The sequence below is a fragment of the Lissotriton vulgaris genome, chromosome 3_1 (genome assembly GCF_964263255.1).
Source record: "Lissotriton vulgaris chromosome 3_1, aLisVul1.2, whole genome shotgun sequence".
Classification (NCBI taxonomy): domain Eukaryota; kingdom Metazoa; phylum Chordata; class Amphibia; order Caudata; family Salamandridae; genus Lissotriton; species Lissotriton vulgaris.
Window position 1 is genome coordinate 81705827 of NC_141689.1, and position 23810 is coordinate 81729636.

The window sequence follows — 23810 nt, forward strand, 5'->3', positions numbered from 1 at the left end:
GCATTCTCGCTCAGATACCTGAACGGGGCACCCACCTGTGGCCGGAAAGAGGAAGGGTATATAGTAAAAGAACACTGTGGAGCGGTATACAGAGCACACAAGGGCCAATTGATAGATACAACCACAGCATGGGTAAACTACAGTACAGCATAGACGGAGATGTGATTGACGGGCAGCAGGGATGGAAGTAGAACCGGCAGGGAGAACGAGATTGAATTCTACCACTTGCTAGACAGCCCTGAAGAAGTCGAATGGGATATCACCCACGACGAAACGTGTTGGCTGGGCAATCTATCAAATTAAAGAACAATAAGAACACAAAACGACTACAATTATTGGAACAGAGCTGATCTTACTGTCTATCTTAAACCTGTAACTGTATTACAAAGTACATATTGAACTAGAAGTAATGATAAGGGCAGCATGTGCATAGGATAGCGTTATCATTTTACGTTACACCCCTGGCTCGAGGTTCTCCATCCAGCCCTGGAGCTTGGAGAACTCTCTGGCACTGACTTGCAGGGAAAAGTCTTCATTCAGTTTTGGCAGCAGAGGCAAGAGTCCTTGAAGACTGGGACCTATTTGATCGTTGTGGATAAAAACCTCTGCTTGGAGTGCTTTTTTATATTAAGGATTAGATTCAGATTAGATTCGGTTTTTCAGATCCCTTTCTTACCTGTTCAATTTCTGGCTGCAGCGGGCTGTACAGAGGCCTTGTCTCCACGTGTTCCGGTACCACCTCTTGCTTTCGGAGGGTGTACAAAGCCAGGCGCTCAAATTTGGAGCCCAAATGTGGATTGGCCGGTTTGTGTCCCTCTGCCATGAAAAATACATAAATTGAAGTATGAGAATATCACCAATTGATCGTGCTTTGAAAAACCTTGATGCAGTCATTCACTATCCTCCTGTCTCCAATCTCCTACGTATTTATTTATAGGGAAGAATGGATGGATGAATGGATGGATGGATGGATGGATGGATGGATGGATGGATGGATGGATGGATGGATGGATGGATGGATAGATGGATGGATAGATGGATGGATGGATGGATGGATGAATGGTTGGATGGATGAATGGTTGGATGGATACATGGGTGATTGGCTGGATGGATGAATGATGGATGAATGGATGATCTTGAATATAGAGAGCTGAATTTCCACGCCAACCCTTCTGTGTAAAGCATGGCATGTTAATGGTAACGAAAATATGATGGAATTCCACATGCGTTTTTCACGAATGCCTTAGGAACTCCGTCATTTGAATGAATGCGTCCTTCACAGCACTGGAAGCAGAATGAATGCGTCTTTATCACGCAATCATGTTGCACACAAGTAGTTTTAACGACTCGCCTTAGGAGGGCGCTGGAGATTCAAATAGTTTAGTTTGCTATTCTAACTTCAGTATGTGCAACAGTAGGAAATGTGTTGGACTTTAATTCCACCACCACTCTACCATTGCGCCCCCCTAAAGCAAGTCGTTGTAACAAGTTGTGTGCAGAACGATTGCATGCTGAAGATGCTTTAATTCTGTTGCCGGCGCTGTGAAGGCACAGCGTGATTCCGGCTTTGTCCTAAAGGAGGGTTCTCAATGCTAAAATCATGAAAAGAGGGAGAGTGCAAAACCTATAGTTCGATGGAATCAAATCTGTATTGTCTGTACATGGCTATATCGAGCATTTGGAGCTGTTGGATGCTGTGAAATCAGTTTCTTAGTAATGACTGCAGTGAAAGCCTCTACAGTAAGAATGTGATGTGCTAATGTCCAAGCAGATCAGGAAATGTATTTCTTTAATTTAATGTTATAGTTATTGAATATCTTTATTCGGCAACTTGATCACCATAAAAGAATACATATAAAATACATTTCCAATACACAATAAAATATTAAAATACAGTAAAAGAATAAGGTGCAACACAATCACCAATTTGCTACCAGCAGATATGGCATCAGACCGTTGGGCCCCCGACTGCAGTTTCAGTAAGCGGGATCGCGTCATCCATGCACTTCCCAAGAACTTTGCTACCCCACAAATCATAAAGGAAGATGATGAGTCCGTGGAGAGTACATGAAGAGCCTGTCTATGGCACCTCAACCCCAGTTCCCTGCAGACAGGTTTCAGCCAAAATTTCCGCGCACCTTTATAAGCTGGGCAGGCAAAAAATAGATGGGCCACAGACTCTGTTGGTGCTACACAGCCAGGGCATGAACGCAGGGGGGCACCAGAGTTTGACCACCTCACCATAAAGTCATGCACCGGAAGCGTCCCATATCGCAGTTTTAGGTATAGTGCGCGATCAAAGGGTTTAGTTATCAGGTCGAGGAAGGGTTCCAATTTCCTCACACATTTAAATAACAAAAATTGGTCCGTGAGTGAGCCCCCATCCGTGGCCCTCAACACATTACTCTGAACCCAGTCCCAGTATAACTTTTTGATCACATCCTTTGGTGGTGGCGATTGTGACTCCCAAGCATCTCTTAGCCCTAACTTAAGAACCAAGTCTTTCAATTTATTCAACCATCCAATTTTTTTCCCGTGTCCAGTAAAAGAAGATCGTCCAGCCCCTCAGCATATTTTGCAAGCTCTTCCGTTCTTCTTAAACGGGTCCAAAAGAGCAACGGGCGTAGCCTTACCAAGTCCTTAAATGCGCTTCTGCCCAGATCTAATCTCAGGGGAATTAGTGGGGTGGAAGCAGGAAGAGCCACCACCTTCCTTAGAAAATTATTTTCCGCTGTCGATAGATCTGATACATTTTCGAACCCCCAAAGTTCAGAGCCATATAATGCAGCTGGGAGAATCTGACCCTCGTATATGGCCATGGCCGGGGAGACAGGTTTACTACATGATTCACGGACTTCCCTCAGAATCACCCCCGATACTCTTTGATGACTGAGTAACATTTTGGCCAAGTGATCCTTCCAGGTCATTCGGCTGTTTATCCGGACACCAAGGTAGTCAAAAGACTCAACCAGCTCCAAAGGGACACCATTAAGCAGGAAATTATTTTTGAATCTTTTAGAGGGGGAGAGTGCCATCAATTTAGTTTTTGAGGTATTGATGGTTAAGCCTCGGGCGGTACAGAAGGAGCTAAACCGGTTCAAGAGTTTTTGTAGACCCACTGGGGATTTGGAGATTAATATGGTGTCATCGGCGAAGAGTAAAGTGGGGATTCTTTCCCCCGCCAGGGATGGGGCATCCGTCTCCTCCCCCTTCAGATGGTCCACCACTCCATTCACGAATAGGGAGAAGAGGGTCGGAGCCATAACACATCCCTGACGTACTCCTCTCCGCACAGGGATCCTCTCTGTCAATTGTCCCTGGGGTCCCCATCTAACCTTCGCGTAATTCCCCACGTGGAGCTTTACGATAAGGTTCAGGAGACCACTTGGGAAACCCATCTCTCCTAGAATCTCCCATAATTTTGCCCGGGGGACCAGGTCAAAAGCCGTCTTGAGATCTATGAAGGCCCTATACAAACTGCCTTTCTTGATGGTAACTGCCTTCCAATAGATAACAAAAAAACGAAAGACCTGGTCCATCGTGCCTACCTTTCTTCTGAACCCCGCCTGTAGGTGAGAGAGAATACTGGCCTCCTCCATCCAATCTCCTACTCTTGAGATGATGACCCTGCCGACCACTTTCTGAATTATGTCTATCAGACTAATAGGTCTGTAGTTCGCAGGGTCGTCTCTTACCCCCTTCTTGAACACGGTTACTACCTCTGCCCCTTTCCAGGAGTCTGGCACCTGGTGACCCCTGGTGATCAAATTCATTATAGTAGCGATTAATTTAGCCCAAGCCTGCGGCTCCGCTATCAACAGGTCTCCAGGAATCCCGTCCAGTCCAGCTGCTTTCTTTGGGGTTAGGTGCCTGATCGCCATCACTACTTCCATGGTCGTAAATGGAGGATCGTCCACCCCAGAGAAAACTCCATCTCTCAAACTATCTGCCCCAGGGCTAGTTGTTTCCTCATTACCTCCATAAAGGGATGAGAAATGATCAAACCATTGCTGGCTGGTTATATGTGCAGCCAATAGTTGCGATTTCCTCTGCCTAGTTCTATTGATCAGGTCCCAGAAAAGGTTCGGGTTCCTACTACTTACAGCATTGGATAAGTCCTGCCAATGCTGTTCCTCCCACTCCCGCTTGGCCAATAATAATACATTTAGGTATTCCTTCCTGGCCGCTCTAACCAGCAAAGGATCCCCAGAAATCAGGGCTTTTGTCAGATTTTTCCTTTTGCCCTTACACAGGACTGTATACCAAGGTTTATTAGAAGAGGGGGGATTGACAGTATCCCTATTGCTTTTCCCTTTCGAGATGAAAAATTTGCCAACATGATCAATTGTAGCTTTATAGGCTGAGTCAAGGGAGGGGTATGGGACCCTGCTGGTCTGATTTTCACCCACCCAATCTTCCAGATCAGAAGACAAGCCCTCAACCAATAATTTTATCGCCCCTAAATCTTCCTCCTTGAGTTTAGCCTTATCCCATTTTAATCTACGGTTGTTATTATAGGGGATAATCTCTTTAGATGTTTTTAAGGTGACATTCATCCTCCTATCTTTAAGGGTGCCCCAATAAAACTTGCAGCACAAGGGATTGTGATCGCTATCCTGGCTTGGGAGGACTTCCATGTCAATAAGCTCTGCCCAAAAATTAATATCCATTAGGATATAGTCGATTCGGGATGGCCCAGTAAGCCTATTAAAGGTCAATGCCCCTGCCTGGTCGGATATAGTCCTGCCATTGAGGGCTCTTAACTTGTGAACCCTGGTGAATGTATTGATTTGAATAGCCCTAGCCGACCACCTCCTAATGGGGGGCAAGGATAAACTTGGGATGGACCATTTTGAATCCTCCTCTTCAATGCCCAAGGGGTCATCTCCGAGGAGGGGTTCAAACGTGCAATTAAAATCACGCCCCACAATAATTTTTGCTGTTGAAGGGCAATTAGCTAAGGCGCAGTCCAGGGCTGTTAAAGTCAGAGAGGTAGAGTCACCAGGTGTCCCTCTAGCATAGACATTGAAAATGTCAAGCCTACTACCCTCTAACTTTCCTCTGGAGGAGAGATGGAGTATATCATTACACTCCAAATTGTGGAGTGTGACCACCCAATCCAGTTCTACTTTAATCCAGACCATGAGACCTCCCGCTGGTCTACCCTTTCCCTTACTTACTGCTGACAGAAAATGGGTTGTATACCCTGATTTGTGTAATGGTGATAGGCTCCAAGTTTCCTGAAATAGGCAAACATCGAACCCCTCAATGAACGTATGCCACTCTGGAATGTCTAACTTCCTTTTTAGCCCCGCAATGTTCCAAGAAAGGAAATTTATTACCCGCCTGGTCTTACATCTCCCCCCCTCCTGTGCCGGGTGAATAGGTGTTACGAGGCAACCAACCATGCTAGTCATAGGCCCGTCAAAGGAAGGAACCTCTGTAATGTTATTAATACTAACAGTTTGAGCTGGAAAAGAACTACCTTCCCCTATACCTATGCTACCACATGGTCTTGTTGGGGCCCCCCCACCCAGAAGTTCACTTGCCTCCCCCCCAGGCGCTGAACTTCAATCGCAATCTTCCAGCCCAGAAAGCTGGGAAAACCGATTGTAAGTGTCCAGTGGGGTAAAAGGCCTCAAATGATTCATCCTGGTGCCATGGTTCATCGTATGTCTATAAGGGACAGTAGACCAGGCAGAGATCTGTTCAGGTACCAAGGAAAAGTGTTGCCCAAAATGGGTATAATTGTTATTGTAGGGCAAAGTAAGGGGTGGTCTATAAGAATGAGGTTTATTTGGATATCTAAATGGAGTGTCCTCTGGCCTAGGATAGAAGTATGTTAGGGCCCGAGGAATGATGCAAGTTCCCCCGTTTCCTGGTGGCCAATTTAGGATATAATCAACGGCCCGAGGGTCTCTAAAATTGACCACCACTAGATCCCCCTCCATATTTTTAGTTCTACTCCCCAGCCAGTTAATCCGTCTAACATGGACTATATCTCCATCTATGTTAGGCGCTATCGGCCTATACGTCCTTAACCAATGAATAATTTTATTCTTAAGGTCAACATATCCCTCCTTCTTATTTTCTGCTAGCTGAGGGACCCCTGTTAGGACCACCACAAAGGGCACTGCTTCAGGGGGAATCTCCACTTGTGGCACCTTTTTGCGTGGTATTCTATTATTACTAGTTTCCCCTTGTACATCCTGGTTGTTGCTTGCCGGGACCTTGGGAATAGATTTATTTGAGGCGCCACCCGATTCAACTACTGGTGTCTTTACATGTTTAGGAGGCAGTGGGTTTTCGGAGGGAAGGTCAGCTCTACCCTGGGGCTGAATAGTTTGCTTGGCCGACTGAGCTGGGGCAGGTGGGTTCTTTTGGACAGAGGTAGGGGGGGGCCTTATCGGGGGTGTAGGATGTACCCCTCCACTCCCCTGGGTTTTTGACAGAGTGGCCATACTAGTTATAGCTGCTTCCAATATGGTAAGTCTGATTTCCACCTTTTTGATAGACTCATTGATTGGTACAAGGAGAGATCTCAACAAAAACTCCAAGTTTCCTATCAATGTGGGGGGAGGTAAAGTATCAGCTGCTGTATCTCTAATATTACTGTCAGAAGCCACCACCTGCATGGCTACTTCAGGTAAAGTACAAATCAATGATGGTACTACTGCTGGTGTAGAATCCCGAACCTCTGCTGGGGTAATCTCAATTGAAATGGGGGTTTTTGCCCTTTTACCAAACTCAGTATGCGGGTTTTTGCTTTACCTGGGGCCTCCCTAAGTTTTCTCCTTTTTTTACTAGGTGGTGGGCGATGAATCTGAGCCGCGGGTAGAGGCTTAAGTTTCTGTTTCCTAGGTTTAGGTGTGGCCCTAATGCGACTGGGACTAGGGGTAGGAGAAACTATTGTGATATTATCCACAGGCAGACAAGGTGTGGATACAAAATCACGGAACAATAGTGGGACGCCTTCTAGGCTAGCATTGTCCTCACTCAAGTCTACTGAACCTCCTTCCCGGGTCATAACAAGCAAGGAGCTATCCGTGAGGGGTCTATGCTTCATGCTCTCAACAGAGCGACGGCGCTCTGCCCTACGCTCTGCTAGAATAGAGTCCTTTTCGCCCTCACTCTTCTTCTGAAAATAGTTCTCCAATGACCCATTGCGTAATCTACCTTTTTTTCCAGGGGTATCCTCCTCTGTCGTCATATCCGACGAAGCAGGTCAGGGGCCACTGGGCAGCAGATGTTAGGGAGGTGGCCCAGCCCGGCCTCCTCTGGCCTACGAGGGCCTTAGAGGGCCCGCCCTTGTCCCGGGCTTCTCCCGGCGAGCTCCCGCGCGCTCCCGCGCAGCGGTATTCACACGTTATTTTATGGCTGTTATGGTGATGGACGGGTTGTCGGGGGCGGGGCGGGGAGGGAGAGCAGCCCAGGTGGAACGGGCGGGGTTACTGGGACTCCTGGGAAATGTAGTCCCAGCCCTCTTGCTCGCAGCCCTCAGCCCCTGTTTTACCCCAGCAGCAGCTAACAGCCCACAAAGGAGAGCGCCCCTCTGCGAAGCGGGACCCGCGCAGTGGGTTCCGCGAGGCGTTGGTGGAGATGCAAGGAGTCCACGGGCAATCCAAACAGCAAGGCAGGTTTGTCAGGGTGTCCCACGAAGTGCAGGGCAGGCCGGTATTTGATCACCCGGTCGTTGGGGGCGGGGCGGGGAGGGAGAGCAGCCCAGGTGGAACGGGCGGGGTTACTGGGACTCCTGGGAAATGTAGTCCCAGCCCTCTTGCTCGCAGCCCTCAGCCCCTGTTTTACCCCAGCAGCAGCTAACAGCCCACAAAGGAGAGCACCCCTCTGCGAAGCGGGACCCGCGCAGCGGGTTCCGCGTGGCGTTGGTGGAGATGCAAGGAGTCCACGGGCAATCCAAACAGCAAGGCAGGTTTGTCAGGGTGTCCCACGAAGTGCAGGGCAGGCCGGTATTTGATCACCCGGTCGTTGGGGGCGGGGAGGGAGAGCAGCCCAGGTGGAACGGGCGGGGTTACTGGGACTCCTGGGAAATGTAGTCCCAGCCCTCTTGCTCGCAGCCCTCAGCCCCTGTTTTACCCCAGAAGCAGCTAACAGCCCACAAAGGAGAGCGCCCCTCTGCGAAGTGGGACCCGCGCAGCGGGTTCCGCGAGGCGTTGGTGGAGATGCAAGGAGTCCACGGGCAATCCAAACAGCAAGGCAGGTTTGTCAGGGTTAATTTAATGTAGATGTAAAGAAAATTGTGTACCTCATTTGAAAGGCCACAGATCTACAGATGTAACTGAGAAGTATACAACTGAATAAGGAGTCAGAGATTTGAATGGCAAAGTCAAAGAATTGTGGGAGAGGCAGACAAGCGAGAGGTGCCAACACTGATTTAGTCTTGTTGACTGTGCCAATGGTTGTTATTATTTGCTGTGGCTGAGAGTTCTTCTAAGCAAAGGAGCATAACCTAAAATAGGCAGCTTGTTTTCTTAATGAGAGAGAGGAAACTCCAGTCTGAGCACTTTATTTACTGCTTTTCTCTCTAATAGCCCAAACAGCATTGGCAGCGCTGTGCCTCTCTCCCTCTTGGAAGGATTAACACGTATATGGAGTCGACCCCTTGTAAGGCAGTATTTTTCATGTCAATCTAATAAAAATGTGGGAAATCAGCAATGACCTGCATTTCTTTTTATTTGCTCCCATTTCCAGCCAAGGTGCTGGAAAAGAGTATCAACAGGCAACTCACAAGACACCTGGAGCAGAACCAGATACTTGACGCCTCCCAATCCGGCTGTCGCAGCAATCACATCACCGAGACCACCCAGATCGAGGCACCAAGGGCATATGAATGCTCCTCGACTGAGAAGAAACAGCAGCGCTCTGATCCTCCTCGGCCTCTCAGCAGCCTTCAACATTGTATCCCACCACATGCTGATCGAAAGACTCAACCACATCGGCATTCAAGGGGACGCACTCAGATGAATCAGCTCTTTCCTCACCGGAAGGACACGGAGGTCCCACTTACCACCTTTCACATTCAAACCCGAGAGCATCGTAAGCGGTGTCCCTCAGCCCTACGCTCTTAAACCAACACTTGACCCCACTAGCCAACATCACCAAATATCATAGTTACAACATAGTGTCCTACATGGCAACACGCATCTCATCCTCTCCCTTACCGATGACCCTATCACAACCAGGACCAGCATCCACAGATGCATGACACCTGTCACGGACTGGATGATGAACAACTGCCTTAACGTGAACATGGACAAGACGGATGTACTGATCTTCAACAACCATAGCCACCCCTGGAATGACTACTGGTGGCCCTCAGCCTCGGACCCACACCCATACCCGCTGACCACACCAGAATCCTCTGAAGCATGATGAACAACAAGCTGACCATGAAATCACATGTCCATGCCGTCTCCTCCTCCTTCTTCCCCACCCAACTCATGCTACGGAAGGGTTTCAAGTGGCTATCCCTGAACACAAGATGCATGGCGACACAAGCCCTTATCACCAGCCGATTGGACTATGGCAATGCTCTCTATGCAGGAATCGCCTCAGACCTCCTACAGAGACTCCAAACCACACAGAACCCCGCACCCATTCTCTTTCTCAACCGCCTCCGATGAACCCACATCGCACCCCACCGCAGACAACTCCACTAGCTCCCCATATAGAAGAAATACCAATTCAAACAGCTCACCCACACATACAAGGCTCTACACAACCAAGGAACCCACCAACAATGTAGAAGACTACACTCCACCTTCCCAGCTCTTGCCCACACTCCCCGCATCCACCGAAGCAGAAGTGAAGGACGCTACTTCTCCCACATCCCTGCAAAGACCTGGAGCAGCCTCCCTACGCTCCTCTGGACCATCACCTCACTTCTTGAATTAAGAAGGGCCCTGAAGGAGGGAGGAGCTACGACACCAACCAAGATGGCCGCATAGTCTCCCGGCTCCGCTGACCCCTGTCCTCCGCTCGCTTATCCTGTCGAATATCCTGATCTCCTGCCCCAGATTCGTGTGGGTGAACCAGTCTGCATCCCGATGGTGTGATCGCGGAATTTTTCTGATGTTCTGGTGTGAAGTAACATCGAAAATGTTTTGAGCCCTAACTCAGACTGGAAGCCGGGGTCTCGATTTCTGGTCTACCCGGGTCCAAAGTGAACAACAACGGACTGCCGAGGGTGGTTGGGTCCGGTCCCTGGAACTTTCGAAAATTTCTCTGAACTACTTTGCCACCATCTGCTGACTGGTGCTGTACCTGAGGTGAGGCGACGGGTGGTGCGCGGTGCTGCTTCACGGGGGCCCCGGCCCGGAGGCCCGGCACAAGCACCGCTGGTGCCCCGGGGTAGGGGTCCCGCCGCGCGTTGCTGCATGTTGCTGACCCGTCCCTCACGGCCTGTTTCTGCTCCGGTGTATCCTGCCCCGGAGAGAGAGCCTCTCCGTGGGGATCGTTATGCCTGCGGCGGAATGGAACCCGGCGGAGCGGACTCAGTGTGGCCCTTCCTTGCGGAGGGTAATGGCGGAAGTTGCGGCGCTTCACGCGATGGTGAGGGCCCAGGTCAATCATTGGCTGTTGGCAACAGATGGAATCATAGGACCGGGAACGAGCCCTGACTTGCTCCTTGAGACCCGGCAGCCGACTTGCCCCCTGTTGGAAGCCCCACTGGTGTGTTTGGACCCGGTGCTGGAAGCTGTGCCTGCCCCCGAAGAAACAGACTTCATCGTGTGTGCTGAGATTGGTGACTCTCTTAAGTTCTCGGAAACATTGGTCCTACAGTTATCGGAGCATTTCACTGCTTCCCCCAGCCTGGACACTGTTGGCCCACACTTTGATCTGTGTCGGAACGAGTCGCACCCCCTCCCCAATCGGTCTCCCAATATGGCGGATGGAACGATGCTTGGCTTCGGGGACGGGGAGGGACATTGTTGGTGCAAGCTGTGTGCGTTGGGACCTGCTATTCCTCTCCTAATTGCTGACTCAAGCTCCGGCTGCTCCTGTGTGAACTTTGACTTTCCGGGGATGTGGCTTCTCTTTTCCGAGGGACACGTCAACTTTGTTAGACGGGGCCAAGGCTGAGATTGTGGGTTGAATCGTTTACGATGGATCTATTGGTAACGGGACTGCTTCATCATTTTTGTATGGTGGACAACTTTACTTGTGTCAGCTTAGGGGGGCCCCTTTGATAGGGCGGGGGGGAGAGACCGGGAGCGCATAGACTATCGCCCTCCTCCACTTCCCCGTTAGGTGGGGTTTCCTTTCTTTCTCCTTTTCCTCTTCTTCTTCTATATTTCGGGTTTGGTTCTCGGGCGACAGGCACACTGCTGGGGGGGGCCGTAGTCATCTGCAGGGGTGCAGGGTGGGGGGTTGGGGAAGGGGATCTTTCGTTTTTATTTTTGTTTCTATGGCCTTTTTTCTCTTCTCTTATCTTTCTTTGTCTTTTTCTTTTCTGGGTCAGTGCAGTGGGTTTCCTTTGGTATCAATCCCTGCTTTTTTCATCTGTGCCTCAATTTTCGTGGTGTTTTTTGGGTCTTTGGGCAGGTAACTGCAGGCGCGAATTGACCGTAATATTCCTTCACATCCTGACCTCTTGTTTCAGCGCCATTGTTTTAATAGCTTTCTGTTTATTATCGATACGTCTACTATTCTGCCTGTCATCTTCGCTGCTAGGAAATTGTTCGGCACCTGATCCTCCCATCTTATATTATAAAATGAAAACCTTTTATATCCTGTTTTCCTAATTGTGCTGTTCAGTGGCCAAGAGTACGCTAGCATGGAGATTCTGCTCCCCGAGGTGCTGCATGTGATTAAAATTGCTCTCTGTTAATCTAACTGCTTAGCGGCCGGCCCCCGGGGTTGTAGGCCCATATTTGTATTTGGTTTAAATGTCAATAAAGGTTTTCAAAAAAAGAAGGGCCCTGAAGACCTGGCTTTCCAAATGAGCCTTCTGGGGCCTGCAAGTACCCGGATATCCTATCGGGTGATAAGCAGCAATATATGAATCCTTATGGATTGACTTGAAGTATAAAGATAAAGCTGCAATTACTGGAAATCAAATGCAATGCATTTCAAAGCTGCCTAATCATTCATTAATGACTGTGTAAACATAGGTAAAACAACAGAGGATTGCACAAAATAAACACACTCAAGTGCCAGCTCTCATCACGAAAGGATTTTGAAACATAAATTAATGGTTGGTATTTTCCTCTGACGAATGCGATGAGCCTATGCATGTCATTTATGGGAAGATTAAGGTGTCCCTAGGCGTTTACTCAGTGCATGGCCCTTTGGCTCTTCACTTACTTCCACTAGCAACTAGAGCATGCACGGCAGTAAATAAACATGTCGTAATGCAAGCCCGCGCAAGACTGACTGGCGGCCATGTTCGTAACTCTAATCCAGTGGAGTAGCGAAACTTGAGAGGGACCCCCTGCAAAGTAAATGGAGGGTGCCCCACCCACCCCCGGATCCAGTCAGGAGCTCTCAGGCCAGGGGCCCACCGCCCGTGCATAGTGCCATAGGGGGCGCCCTGGAGCGCAGTGATTGTGCGGGCTGTTATGCCACTGCTCAAACAATCACTGTGTTCAAGGCAAGGTTAGGTTGCATTTCAAAACCCATTTGTCTAACTTAACCAGCCCAGGGTTCAGCTATGGATACAAACAATACATCATATTGAAACTGGGCGTGAATGTCGCTTTCCAAATAGTGATGGATAGACAGACAGTACCATAGAGCGGTGGATGAGAGTAAATTGTTGTGTCTTGTAAAGCGCACTGCTACCCGGAGGCCTCGTAGCGCTATAGACCGCTGGGGAACCCGTCCTGGCTTTCCCTGTGAGAGAGTCCCTCCTGGGGGTCTCCAAGGTGAAACCAGGCATCCCCGGCGTTTGTGTGGGGCCGTTGTGGAGATGAGGCAAGCTAATGCCCAGAGTTGCCGAGTGTGCTCCCTGGTCGGAGTAGGCACCGATGCGAGAATTATCAGTCCGCTGATCCTGGTCCAAGACCCTGCCGCGTCGGGAATCGAACCCTGGTCCCGGGCAGTTCTCTGCACTCGGGTCTGCCGCCTCTAACCAGTGAGCCACACTTCTCCACTGTGTAAAAAACATTCCCAAGACCCAAGGCATGACTCTGTGTTCCAGGTTCCCTGAGTAGGTGGATATCCTGTGACATCACTGGATACTTTTGCATATTCCTGTGATCGGTTCTGTGACTTGGGTAACACATGTGGATGGGTAGTGGATGATTCTTTAAAAGACTATTCTGCCGCGGCACCAGACCCATTTGGCCTATCCCAAAGCTGAAAGGGGCCTTAGATGAGATATATGCTATTTCTTTCATATTATTTCTTGCATTTATTAAAGAAAGGTTTATGACTCGCATCTCTAAAATTGGAAGTGGCACCGGACTCTTTGGACATCTATATTTCGGCCTGTGCACTGCATTCTCTGGAATTAAATCGATTAAAATCAAGACAAAATCCATAATTTTCCTTGAGCTCCGATGAAACCCCAATGGATTCATATAATGCACAGATAGTGCTTTACCAAACTGTGAGAGGGAATACTCGTGCCCTCTGAATACTATCTTGTCCTCCTTGTACATGGGAGCTTTGCATTTTCTCTGCTGACAGAACATGTGCAGGAGCTGAGATGGCCGGAGCTGGTCTCGCCACTGATTGGGTCCAGAACTAAGGAGTCAAAAACAAACAGAGAAAAAAGACTTCAGAATTGTACCGTGGCCCTGCATCATTGCTTAGCATAACAATATTAGCTGATTAGTTCTTCTTTTGAAACCAACTAGGACCTGCTGAGAACCACCCTAGCATTCAACTATGTGCCAGGTCGATTTGTGATCTCAGCAGTCCAAGGCAACCAGGGGCTGCTCGCAGAGGGCGTGCTGCGTAGCGGTGGGGAGGGGAAGGGGCAGGGTGGGGGGGTAAAAACTCGGACATACGACGGAACGGAGGAATGTGATCATTACTTTCCTCCGTTCCATCGTATGTCCGAGTTTACTACACCCCCACCCTACCCCTCCCCCGCCCCCCTGCCCCGCAGCACACCCTATGTGAGCCGCCACTGCTGGCAACCAGGGTGACCACCTTAAACAAGGTCACTACTGTGGACACTGTCTCCAGTCCTGAACGTTTCACCCGCGAATCCTCGATTTCAAGTGTACTAATATAATTCATTCAATGGAAGCAAAACAAGACTACAACTAACACCCAAAATGCATTATGCTATCACAGAAAAGTAAAGTTCTTTATTCAATGTACCTAAAGATCTGGTGAGAACAATTTAACTCGCATCACCACCAGCCGTGTGGAATAGCCTGAAGCGTCGAAGAAGGAACCTGTGGCTTTCGTGTAACTCTGCGGTTCTTCTCAATGGAAGCCTATGTGCTGGTCAACCATCCTAACTTCAACTCACAGTTGAGAAGCCACTCGTGTTTTAATGGAACGACATTTGCAGTGAATTAATTGGCCTGATATACTCACATGCAGTAGGTTTCTGGGAGGCCACATCGTGCCAAGTACTTAGACAAGAACCGGTTCTCCAGGTCTATTACCGTCTCCCCGATCTTTTCATCCTTGGACAAGAGGTCATAGTCATAGAGAGCGATCTTCAGGTCCTTGTCCATCGGGAGAGTGCAGGTCAACTCGAACATCCTGCACGGAAGGGAAGAACATTATCAGCCTCCCCACCAGTGCTTCACGTTGGAGGATTGGTGGCGGCATTAACATCCATCCAACAAAGAAGCCCTTGCATGCAGTGGTCCTTTTAGCAACCCTCCAAATTGCTGGGAGCCTCATTTAGATCTTGAAGGATATCCCGTCCGCCGAAATATAAAATCCATTATATCCTATGGGATTTATATTTCGGCGTACAGGATATCCGTCATCGTTGCGATGGAGTAACCCGTCCTCCAAGATCTAATTCAGGCCCGAAGTGTCTTCTCTAGTTTCAGAATGGATTACTGACTTCCCCAATGCCTTCTAATGCCTGGAGAGTCTTGAATAGGTATGATATTACTTTTATTAGAGTAAATTAAAGACTGTGGTAGCGACACCTCTCATAAGTGACCCTACAAACAACCTAAATACTAAAGAGGTGCATTCCTAGATGTTTCTGAATGGTCCATGCTGACTGCTATGCTGAAGGTTAGCTCATTTCAATTGCATTTCCCTGGCCCATAATGTGACACTCCAAATACACCCTCGTGTTTAATCTCATGAAGAATTTGATGTGCATTATACACGTGCACCATGCGTAAATTACACACACGCACATCCTGTTGAAATGGCAACCTTTTTGTTGACTAGCTAGCTTGTGCTTTACATTATCTGAAGCCCACCTTGGAGGTGTGTGATACGACTGTTTCTTTCTTCACACATTACCCTGTTGTGAAACTTTGAGTGGGTGAACATTGAAACGAAATAAAAATCCCAACTTACTTCCCAAAGACTGGCTCCAGTGTGCACGGGATGTAATTGTCTTGATCAACAATCGATTTTTTCCCTATTGATATTTTTACATATGGATCGCACTAAAAGAAGATAAAGAAAAGACAGGTAAGTGATGTTTTTTATTTCATTCAGACCAGTTGTGTCCGCTCCATTCGGTCTCAACCAAATGATGAGGACAACACAGAAGTGATTCGCAATCCCTCAAAAATGGTGAAAGGAGTTACCACACATTTTGCATTTACCGCGCCACTAGTACTGTGGAAGAAATTGCATCAAAATAGTCCCAATGCTGGGTCTGGTGGCTCAGTGGACTAATGCGTCTCCTGCAGAGGCCTGTGTTTGACGTCATGGTCACAGGTTCAAATCCTGGTGGGTCCACTCAGCCTTTCTTCCTTCGCAGGTCAATAAAATGAGTACCATTGAGTTGGGTAACAATATGCATCTGTTATTCAGCCCTTCTGGGTGAAGGTGTGCATTACATTATTTACTTGGATCATTTTTCCATCCCACACCCATGGGCTGTTTGACTTCGCGGTGTAGAGCACAACGGTCTGGTCTGCAACATTAACTGTAGCAAATCATCCAAGGGGAGACCCCATCATTCTCAAGCGTGGCTAAGCAGTGCCTGGAGGCAATATGGAGGCATCAAGAAAAATGAAAGCGCATGCCCACTGATATATGGTACAGAGAAAAGCCCTGCAAACATCGAATAAGAATCCACCGTTGAGACACCAATATCTGCCTTGGAGCTCTCAGAAATGAAGCCAATATTAAAACACAATCTTTTAGTTTCACAGTAAATTCGCCAAAAGATTCCAACCACTGAAGGGTCATCTTTGCCAGTGTTAAAATAATTGCTACTGCAGCTTGCCCCTGCCAGCGCTGCCAATGATAGTAATAACACAAATACTAACCATCACACCCTTACAAGTATGAAAATTCAGACAATTTCAGGCCCCCAAAGCTATAAGAATGGTTTGGGCGGCAGGTAATAGTCATTTTTAATGTATATTAAATTAATAATTAACTGTTGCTGTGGTCATCTCTAAATTAGCCAGACAACGCCCCCTTGTGTCAGACTGTCACAAGCGCCGGTGTTGACAATTAAGTACCAGTGCCAGCACCGGAAACCACCACATCAAATTAAGCACTTTCCTCTAGAAAGGTAAGCGGCACAGTCGCATTTGAAAGGCATACATGCAATTTCAAAATAATTCTTGTCACCCAACTTATCTGGGACCATTCCCTTTCCATTGCTTATAATATCCCTTCTAATTAACAGTGTAAATCATCATGCTGTATTCATATCTCAACCTCACTTGCTCTGGAAAAAACCTTCACCTTCTGACTATGTCCAAATTCAGATGACGGTATTATTCACCTACCCTTTGCTTGTCCCCAATGCCCCAAGAACTAGAAATTCTTTTATCAAATAAAAGTGTTGTCCAACTCACCCCTTTTCTACATTGAGCAGATCCACCATGAACTGCCCCCTTTCTCCTCTCTGCCTCCTACAACGTTTTCATAATGCGTGTAGTTGGCTTTCAATCATCTCCGTATCTCCACTCTTAGTAACTCACAGGCCAGCCCGGTTACAGCCAAATCCACTCTCTGATGACACCTTTGTGCAATGGAAACGACCACTACAACGCGACCGTTTCCACAAATACCTTAACCATGCATGCATTACAACGCATGCGTGGTTACCACAAAAGCCTTTACCACGCATACCTTTACTACGAGGTATGTAGTAAAGGCATATGTGGTAAAGGTTAAAATTAAAAAAAGCGGGCTTGGGGGGTCTCCCCCCCACAAAAGAAAATCTCACCTGAAGTCACGTCGGGATGTGCAGGCAATCAGCGTTGTTTAAGAGGAAACTGAAAGAAACTTCCGCTTCCTCTTAACGACGTACGACGTCACCACGGAAGAATTCGAGGAAAAGGTTATGCGTTGAAATACCATGCCGTTGTAACGCATGCGTGGTAAAGGCATGCGTTGCAACGGAATGCGTTGTAAGAACATACAACCTTTGTGCACTCCCTTAAAGAAGTGCAGGAAGTCCCATACTCTTGAGTACTGCTACAAAGAGGCCATTACTGACCAAATTTAAATGTTAACTTAGTGAAAGTTGGCCTCCTGAATAATTTCTCCAAGACCCCGTCTAGTGGCTATTCTATCGCCTCCACGCACCAATCAAAGTTCAACCCCTTGGCCACTGTCTTTGCTTCCGTCCTTTCATTAGAAACATTCTTTAAAATCCTCATCACTTCCCTCTCTAATCTCAAACCTTCATCCACTGCTTTCTTTCCACACTCATTTGGTAAGTCTTTGCACTGTCAGCATAGCTTCCAAGGGCTTACACTCACTTTTCTTTTCCAATACAGAGCTCGCTTGCTAACTGGTGAACGGAGGACACTGTGCCAACTGGGCACATTGGGGCTTGGGGCTTCACGCACAAGTGTGGCTCAATGGTTAGAGCGGCAGACCCTGATGCAGGTCTTGGGCTCAATTTCCTCGGACCTGATAATTCTCGCCTCGGTGCCTATTCTAATCATGGGTCCCACTCTGCAACTCTGGGCAATAGCTTGCTTAATCTCCACAATGGCCCCAACATTGCTGGGATTCCTGGCTTCACCTTGGGGGTGTCCAGCAGTGGACATTTCACAGGAAAAAGCCAGGAAGGGTTCCACAGTGGTATGCGTTACAGCGCCAGGACACCCCAGTTGGGGTATTAGTGCGCTTTACAAGTACAAATTACATTACATTACTCAACCTGTCTCTGATAACTTCCAAGCAAGTCCTAGGTATGTCCATAATGCTCATTGCACTCATCCAAAGCGAACCCCCTGTTCATTCTAAAGCCAATCTACCGTCCATCCGAGTTCTCCTATTGCCCACTCACTGGAGCGCTCTCCCAATGAACTGGCATCCAACACCTCAAGCACAGAGCTTAGGTGCATCCTCAAAGCTCACCTCAATATGCTGTAGTATCCCCTCAGCCAACCCTGCTTCTGCTGCCCCTCACGTCTCTCTTTCTTGACACAAGTCTTCTCTTGTAACAAAATTGCAAATAGGTAATCCACTTACCTATCTTTCATTGAGTGTACTGGGACTGCCTCACTCCCCATAGACCATGTACAGTCATGTGTCTTACGCATAAGGACCCCTCCCCCAATGTTATAATGAATCACTGTGTTTCTAATTGCAGTGTTTCTAATTCGATAGACTCAGGACCCTACAATGGTCCAAACATGTTATCCATTCTGGAATTCTTTTTATCACCACTAAGCATTCAGCGCTTTCCACGGGTGCGTATTTCAACCCACCTGATGATGCAACATTTGCAAAATCTAAACAGTGTTACTGAAATCTGTTTTTTATTATTTTACTCATTGTTCGTGGCCTAAATTTTGCTTGAAACAACCACAGAATTCCAGCATACAAAAATGTCAGAAGAGTCCAAACTTATTGACCACATAGAAGGTGAAACAGGAATGATTACTGAATATGAAACAGTGGTACCTAGCTCACTACAAAACTTGTTAGAAAACTCCAACAAAACATTACAACTCGAGAAAGAAACCCTAACTGGGTTTAACAAGTTAATCTGCAGTCACTTAACAATTCTATTTCTTCCTGGAGGCCAGATCCTCATGCTGTGCATTTCGCATGTGGTGATCAGTAAATATTAGCCCCAGTGATTGTTTAATTGACTGACCTTAAGATGGTTGTTCAAACTTTCTTCCATTCACTTCTTCTTGCATGCTCACAACACTTATCCTATTTTCTTTACCTTTCCATTCGGATCCTTTGGCTGCAAACCAAAGGCGCGGACAACGTAGATCCGTACAAGGCACTCCTGGGGTCCCCGCGTCGGAAGCTGGTGGAACTGGCGCGGAGGCATGGGCACTGTTGGGTCATCTGGGAGCGCATACATCTTGAAATTTCCCTGCAAACATGTTTTGAGAAAGTAACAATCATCCCTTTCTGCCAGAAACTATTTCATTGCACAATGATTCAAATCGTATTCATATATACTAAAGAACTTTATATGGATGTATGTTTTGGATCTTACATACTGGAGATATATATATGAAACAACGGAAAGCGATAGAGAACAATTCATAATGTGGGTCAGAGGACTGAAGGAGAGACGAGGGAGTTACCTCTTAGTTTAGCCCTTAGTTCAAGAATGAGCTGGAAGAGTCCTTGTCAGTGTAACACTTTGCCTCTTTAAAAGCTACAACGCCCCCAACAGATTAGTATCTTGCTGGGTTTAAAGTATCTTTGGTCAGTGGAAACTTAGTTACATTTGTCCGAAAATATCATGAAACATGGATCTATCTTAAGGAGATGGGCATCATTTAATGATCACCCTATATTTTTAAATCCTATTCTTTTCAGAACATATCTTGTAGACAGCAACTAATGCACTTCCAGTGCAGTAGCATTTCTTTAGTGCACAATGTCTTATAGCTCTACTACGTGTTTACTTCAGATTATAGGGGTTACCAAAACATGAGGGCCTTCCAGATGCTACAGAGTTTCTCCATTGAGAACCACCTATATATCCGCCTGAAATAGAATCACATTGGACATAAATACGGCAGCTTCATCGCCCATCTCTGGATTTCCTAAATCTGTGATTTGATCAAAGATATATCTATATATCATATCTGCACTCCGGGAGGAATCTCATAAAGAGAATCCTCATTTTGGAGATTCCGCCGAGTGCCAAGACTCCCCACAGCTGCGGGGTCTATACCACGAGTGCGGAGACCCTTTGCGAACCAGGACCTATGTGTGAACTCAACAGTTTATCCTGTTGTTGCACGAGTGCAAAGACCTTTTGTGAATCAGGCACTTAGGGCCAGGTGTAGGTAATCCCAGATTACAGATTCTTAAATACCGAATCATACTGATTCGGTATTTAAGAACAGGCAAATGGGATGTAGGTAATTTTTCCTAAACAATTACCGAATCGGTAATTGCCATTCATTCCTATGGGCCTGGAGGCCCATAGGAAGGAATGAATGTCAATTACCGCATCTGTAAATACTGATTCGGTAATTGGGGGAAACATTGAAGGGTGGCAGGGTGTCACTTTGACAACCTGTTGCACCCCTCAACTGTGCATGGGTGCACATGTTGCAGACATACATGCCCTAAGGGCATGTATGTCTGCAACATGGCACTGTTGGAAAAGCAAAAAAAATGTTTTTTCAAAGGTTTTCATTATTTACCACCAACTTCTAGTTGGTGGTAAATAACGAATCCTTAACTGAGGAATGCACTATCTTGAGTGCTTCCTACATCCTGGATTCAGTAATTTACCGAATCGGTATGTTAAGAATTCGGTATTTTACTGAATCCTTAAATTACCGATTCAGTAAAATACTGAATCCTTATGAAATGCCACCTACATCTCAAAAACCCAATACCGGTCGGAAACGGGCGAAATTCGGTCATTTCAGCCGTTACCAACCGCTATTGGGCGACCTACATCTGGCCCATAGTTTCTATAAGCCATGGATGAATGTATTGATCATGAACTCTCTTCTGCTCGACGCCCATGACTTTTAATCCAGCCTTCTCACACGGGTGACTACTTGTACGAACAGTGTCTACAGACAACTATTGCTTTGTAAAGTGTGCTAAGTAGGTGTCCTTAACTTACCTTAATGGTCAGTCCATAGACACCCTCTACGCTACCTCAAGGTGCTGTAGGCAGATTAAAGGGCACATTCCTAGCAAATCTTTCATATACATTCAAATCTTACATATGACTGACATCACTTTCAGATTAATTGTAATTCAAGAAATTGATACCCTGGAACATGGAAGAAAAATGTATGAATCATAACTATGTATGAAACATATTTGTAAATACAGAACTGAGCCAGCTATTGAGCTGGGAAATGGAAATTAAAGGTTTACCTTCCCATCAATCGGGCAGCATGGAACCAACACGAATAAAGCGACCTCAAAATGAATGAATGGATGTGGAGAATGTGTGTGAGATATTGAGGAATCATGCCCTGACACCATGTAATGGAGCATCGATTGCGGCATCTCGGGATACAGCTCTAGAGCTCTCTAGTTCTGATTTCATCTGTCTGTCTGCAACACAGTACTTCTCACAAAGTATGATACATGTGGCCAGATTATTTGACAGTGCAAATACTACTAAGGTTACAGATTCCTAACACTTGACTGTGTTTTGGCAATATTGAGTTCAGAGAGGTAAGCACCAACTGCTACCCCTTAGGGAATGCGTGAATTTATTGCATCTAGAGGTCTCTTGTACTCGACTCTCGTTATTCTTAATCCAGCCTTCTCATGCAGCAACTACTTGTAAGAAAAGTGCCTACACGTAGCAATTCTTGACTATTCTGGAATGTTATGATCTTTAGGTGACCTCAACATACCTTACCATTCAGTCCATATACTACCTCTGCACTATCTCAAAAGTGCTTAAGAAGATTAAAGGGCACATTCTTAGCAAATTTTCAGATACCTTGAAATCTTAAGGTAAACATGACTGTGTTTTGGCAATATTGCTTACAAAGAGTTGAGCAACAGGTACTACCCGTCAAGGTATACGGTGTTCACATCTACACATTTATTCTAGCATGTGAACACTATTTAGGAATGCCAGACAGTTGGGAATCTTTGTGTGAGGGAGTTGGTGAATTTGCTATCTTCAATTCTCCATGAAAATGAGGAAGTCTTTAGTCACCTAAAGCAGCCCATCCACATCTAAGATCTTTGTAAAGTTTATATAACTCTTATACCTTGCAATAACATCAATTCATGGGCATGTTCTACAGAACCTGTGGGAGTCCCAACACGAGAATATTGAGACCTCAAACAATAAACACTGCCCTGAGCTTTCACAATGCCTTTTCACAAGGGAAGGAAATGGGCTAGTGGTCATGATTGGGCTGGCTCCCTTGTTCTCAAACAAATACCAGCCTTTCCGCAGCTCAGAAATCAGAAGCAGATCCAACCTTGAATTCACCCACGACGGTAGGGTCGTCGTTTTCGTCCAGCGTCTTCCCACGATGTAACTTGAAGGTCTGACAAAAGTCAGTAAGGCCACCATGCTCCTCCACACTCTCTAATTCTGTGTCATAGACCTGTAAGGAAGATGAGGGACATGAACTAGCATAAGAGATAGATCTGGAGACCAGGTAAGATGCACAGTGAAGGCTGGGAAGTGGACCACGGGTTGTGCACGTCACCATATAGTTGAAATCTGCATGTCTCTATCATTTCATTTACTTATTATTCTTTTGTATGGCACCCCAATAGAAACACTAGATGTGAACATATACATTTCAAACAGAATGTATTAAGTAATGGTGTGCAAAGATGTAAAGCCTTGTCTACTCCAACTTTGCTACAATGTGTTTTAAACTTTAGCAATTTTCTCCACAAGTGTTTATTTTAATTTTCAATAGGAATGGGCATAACAATAACAATCTTATAAAAAGAGTAATGATTCAACCATCTACAGTGATACAAAAACATTTCAATATATTCTTGCCTATAACGACTTGAAAGAAGGTGCAGAAGGGAAAAATAGTGCAAAGTGAGTTTTGCAGTAGAAAACAAATCACAATATATGTTAGCTAGAAGATTTTACTCAAATAAAATTTTAGGGGAAGTAATGTACCACCTCCTACCTAGACAAGGTGTGTGAAGTTACAAAAATCACACAGGCATTTAACCCCATGCATGCTCATGACGGAGCCGCTCTGTCATGAGCCGCGGTTGCGCTGTGCTCATGACGGAGCGGGTCCGTCATGGCCCTGCCGCCGCGCCTGCGCGCCGCTGATTTCGCGCCTGCGCGGCGCGTTCTATTGAGCGGGCGGGGCCATGACGGAACCGCTCCGTCATGAGCACAGCGCAACCGCGGCTCGTGACGGAGCGGCTCCGTCACAAGCATGCGAGCACCGCTCCCCCCCCCCCCCCCCTAGCACTGCGGCAGAATTGCCGCCGCAGCGAAGGGGTTAAAAAGATCCAAAATACAATCTTCATTAATTTGGTTTTACGTGTGCTAGGCAGTGGAGAGAGTTCTCAATATTTTCATCTTGTTTTTTTTATTCCTTCATTTCTTCCAAAAAGGGATTGCTAGTGACCTTAAATAGATTGCAAGAGTGAGACTACAGTTGTCGGTGATGTCACTTGGAACCTAGAGAAAGACAACTCACCATTGTGGGAAGAGGTGGGGGAGATTGGTATCTGGTATACCACCACCTCCCTTGGTTGCTTTAAGGATAGGGGTCGGGGTGGACCAGTGCCTGCCACAACACCGGCTTCAG

The 23810-nt window shown here is 46.8% G+C and overlaps 1 protein-coding gene across 1 annotated transcript in view; it reads right to left on the bottom strand.

The window, feature by feature from the left end:
• DYSF (dysferlin) overlaps positions 1–23810 on the bottom strand; it is a 1070125-nt gene that overhangs the window by 90637 nt on the left and 955678 nt on the right. The window contains exons 46-51 of the mRNA XM_086960107.1: positions 22494–22622; positions 19277–19432; positions 15472–15563; positions 14515–14685; positions 13565–13707; positions 677–816 (exon numbers count right to left, since the gene is read on the bottom strand). Of these exons, the coding sequence (XP_086816233.1) occupies positions 677–816; positions 13565–13707; positions 14515–14685; positions 15472–15563; positions 19277–19432; positions 22494–22622 (831 nt within the window). The remainder of the gene's footprint in view (positions 1–676; positions 817–13564; positions 13708–14514; positions 14686–15471; positions 15564–19276; positions 19433–22493; positions 22623–23810) is intronic.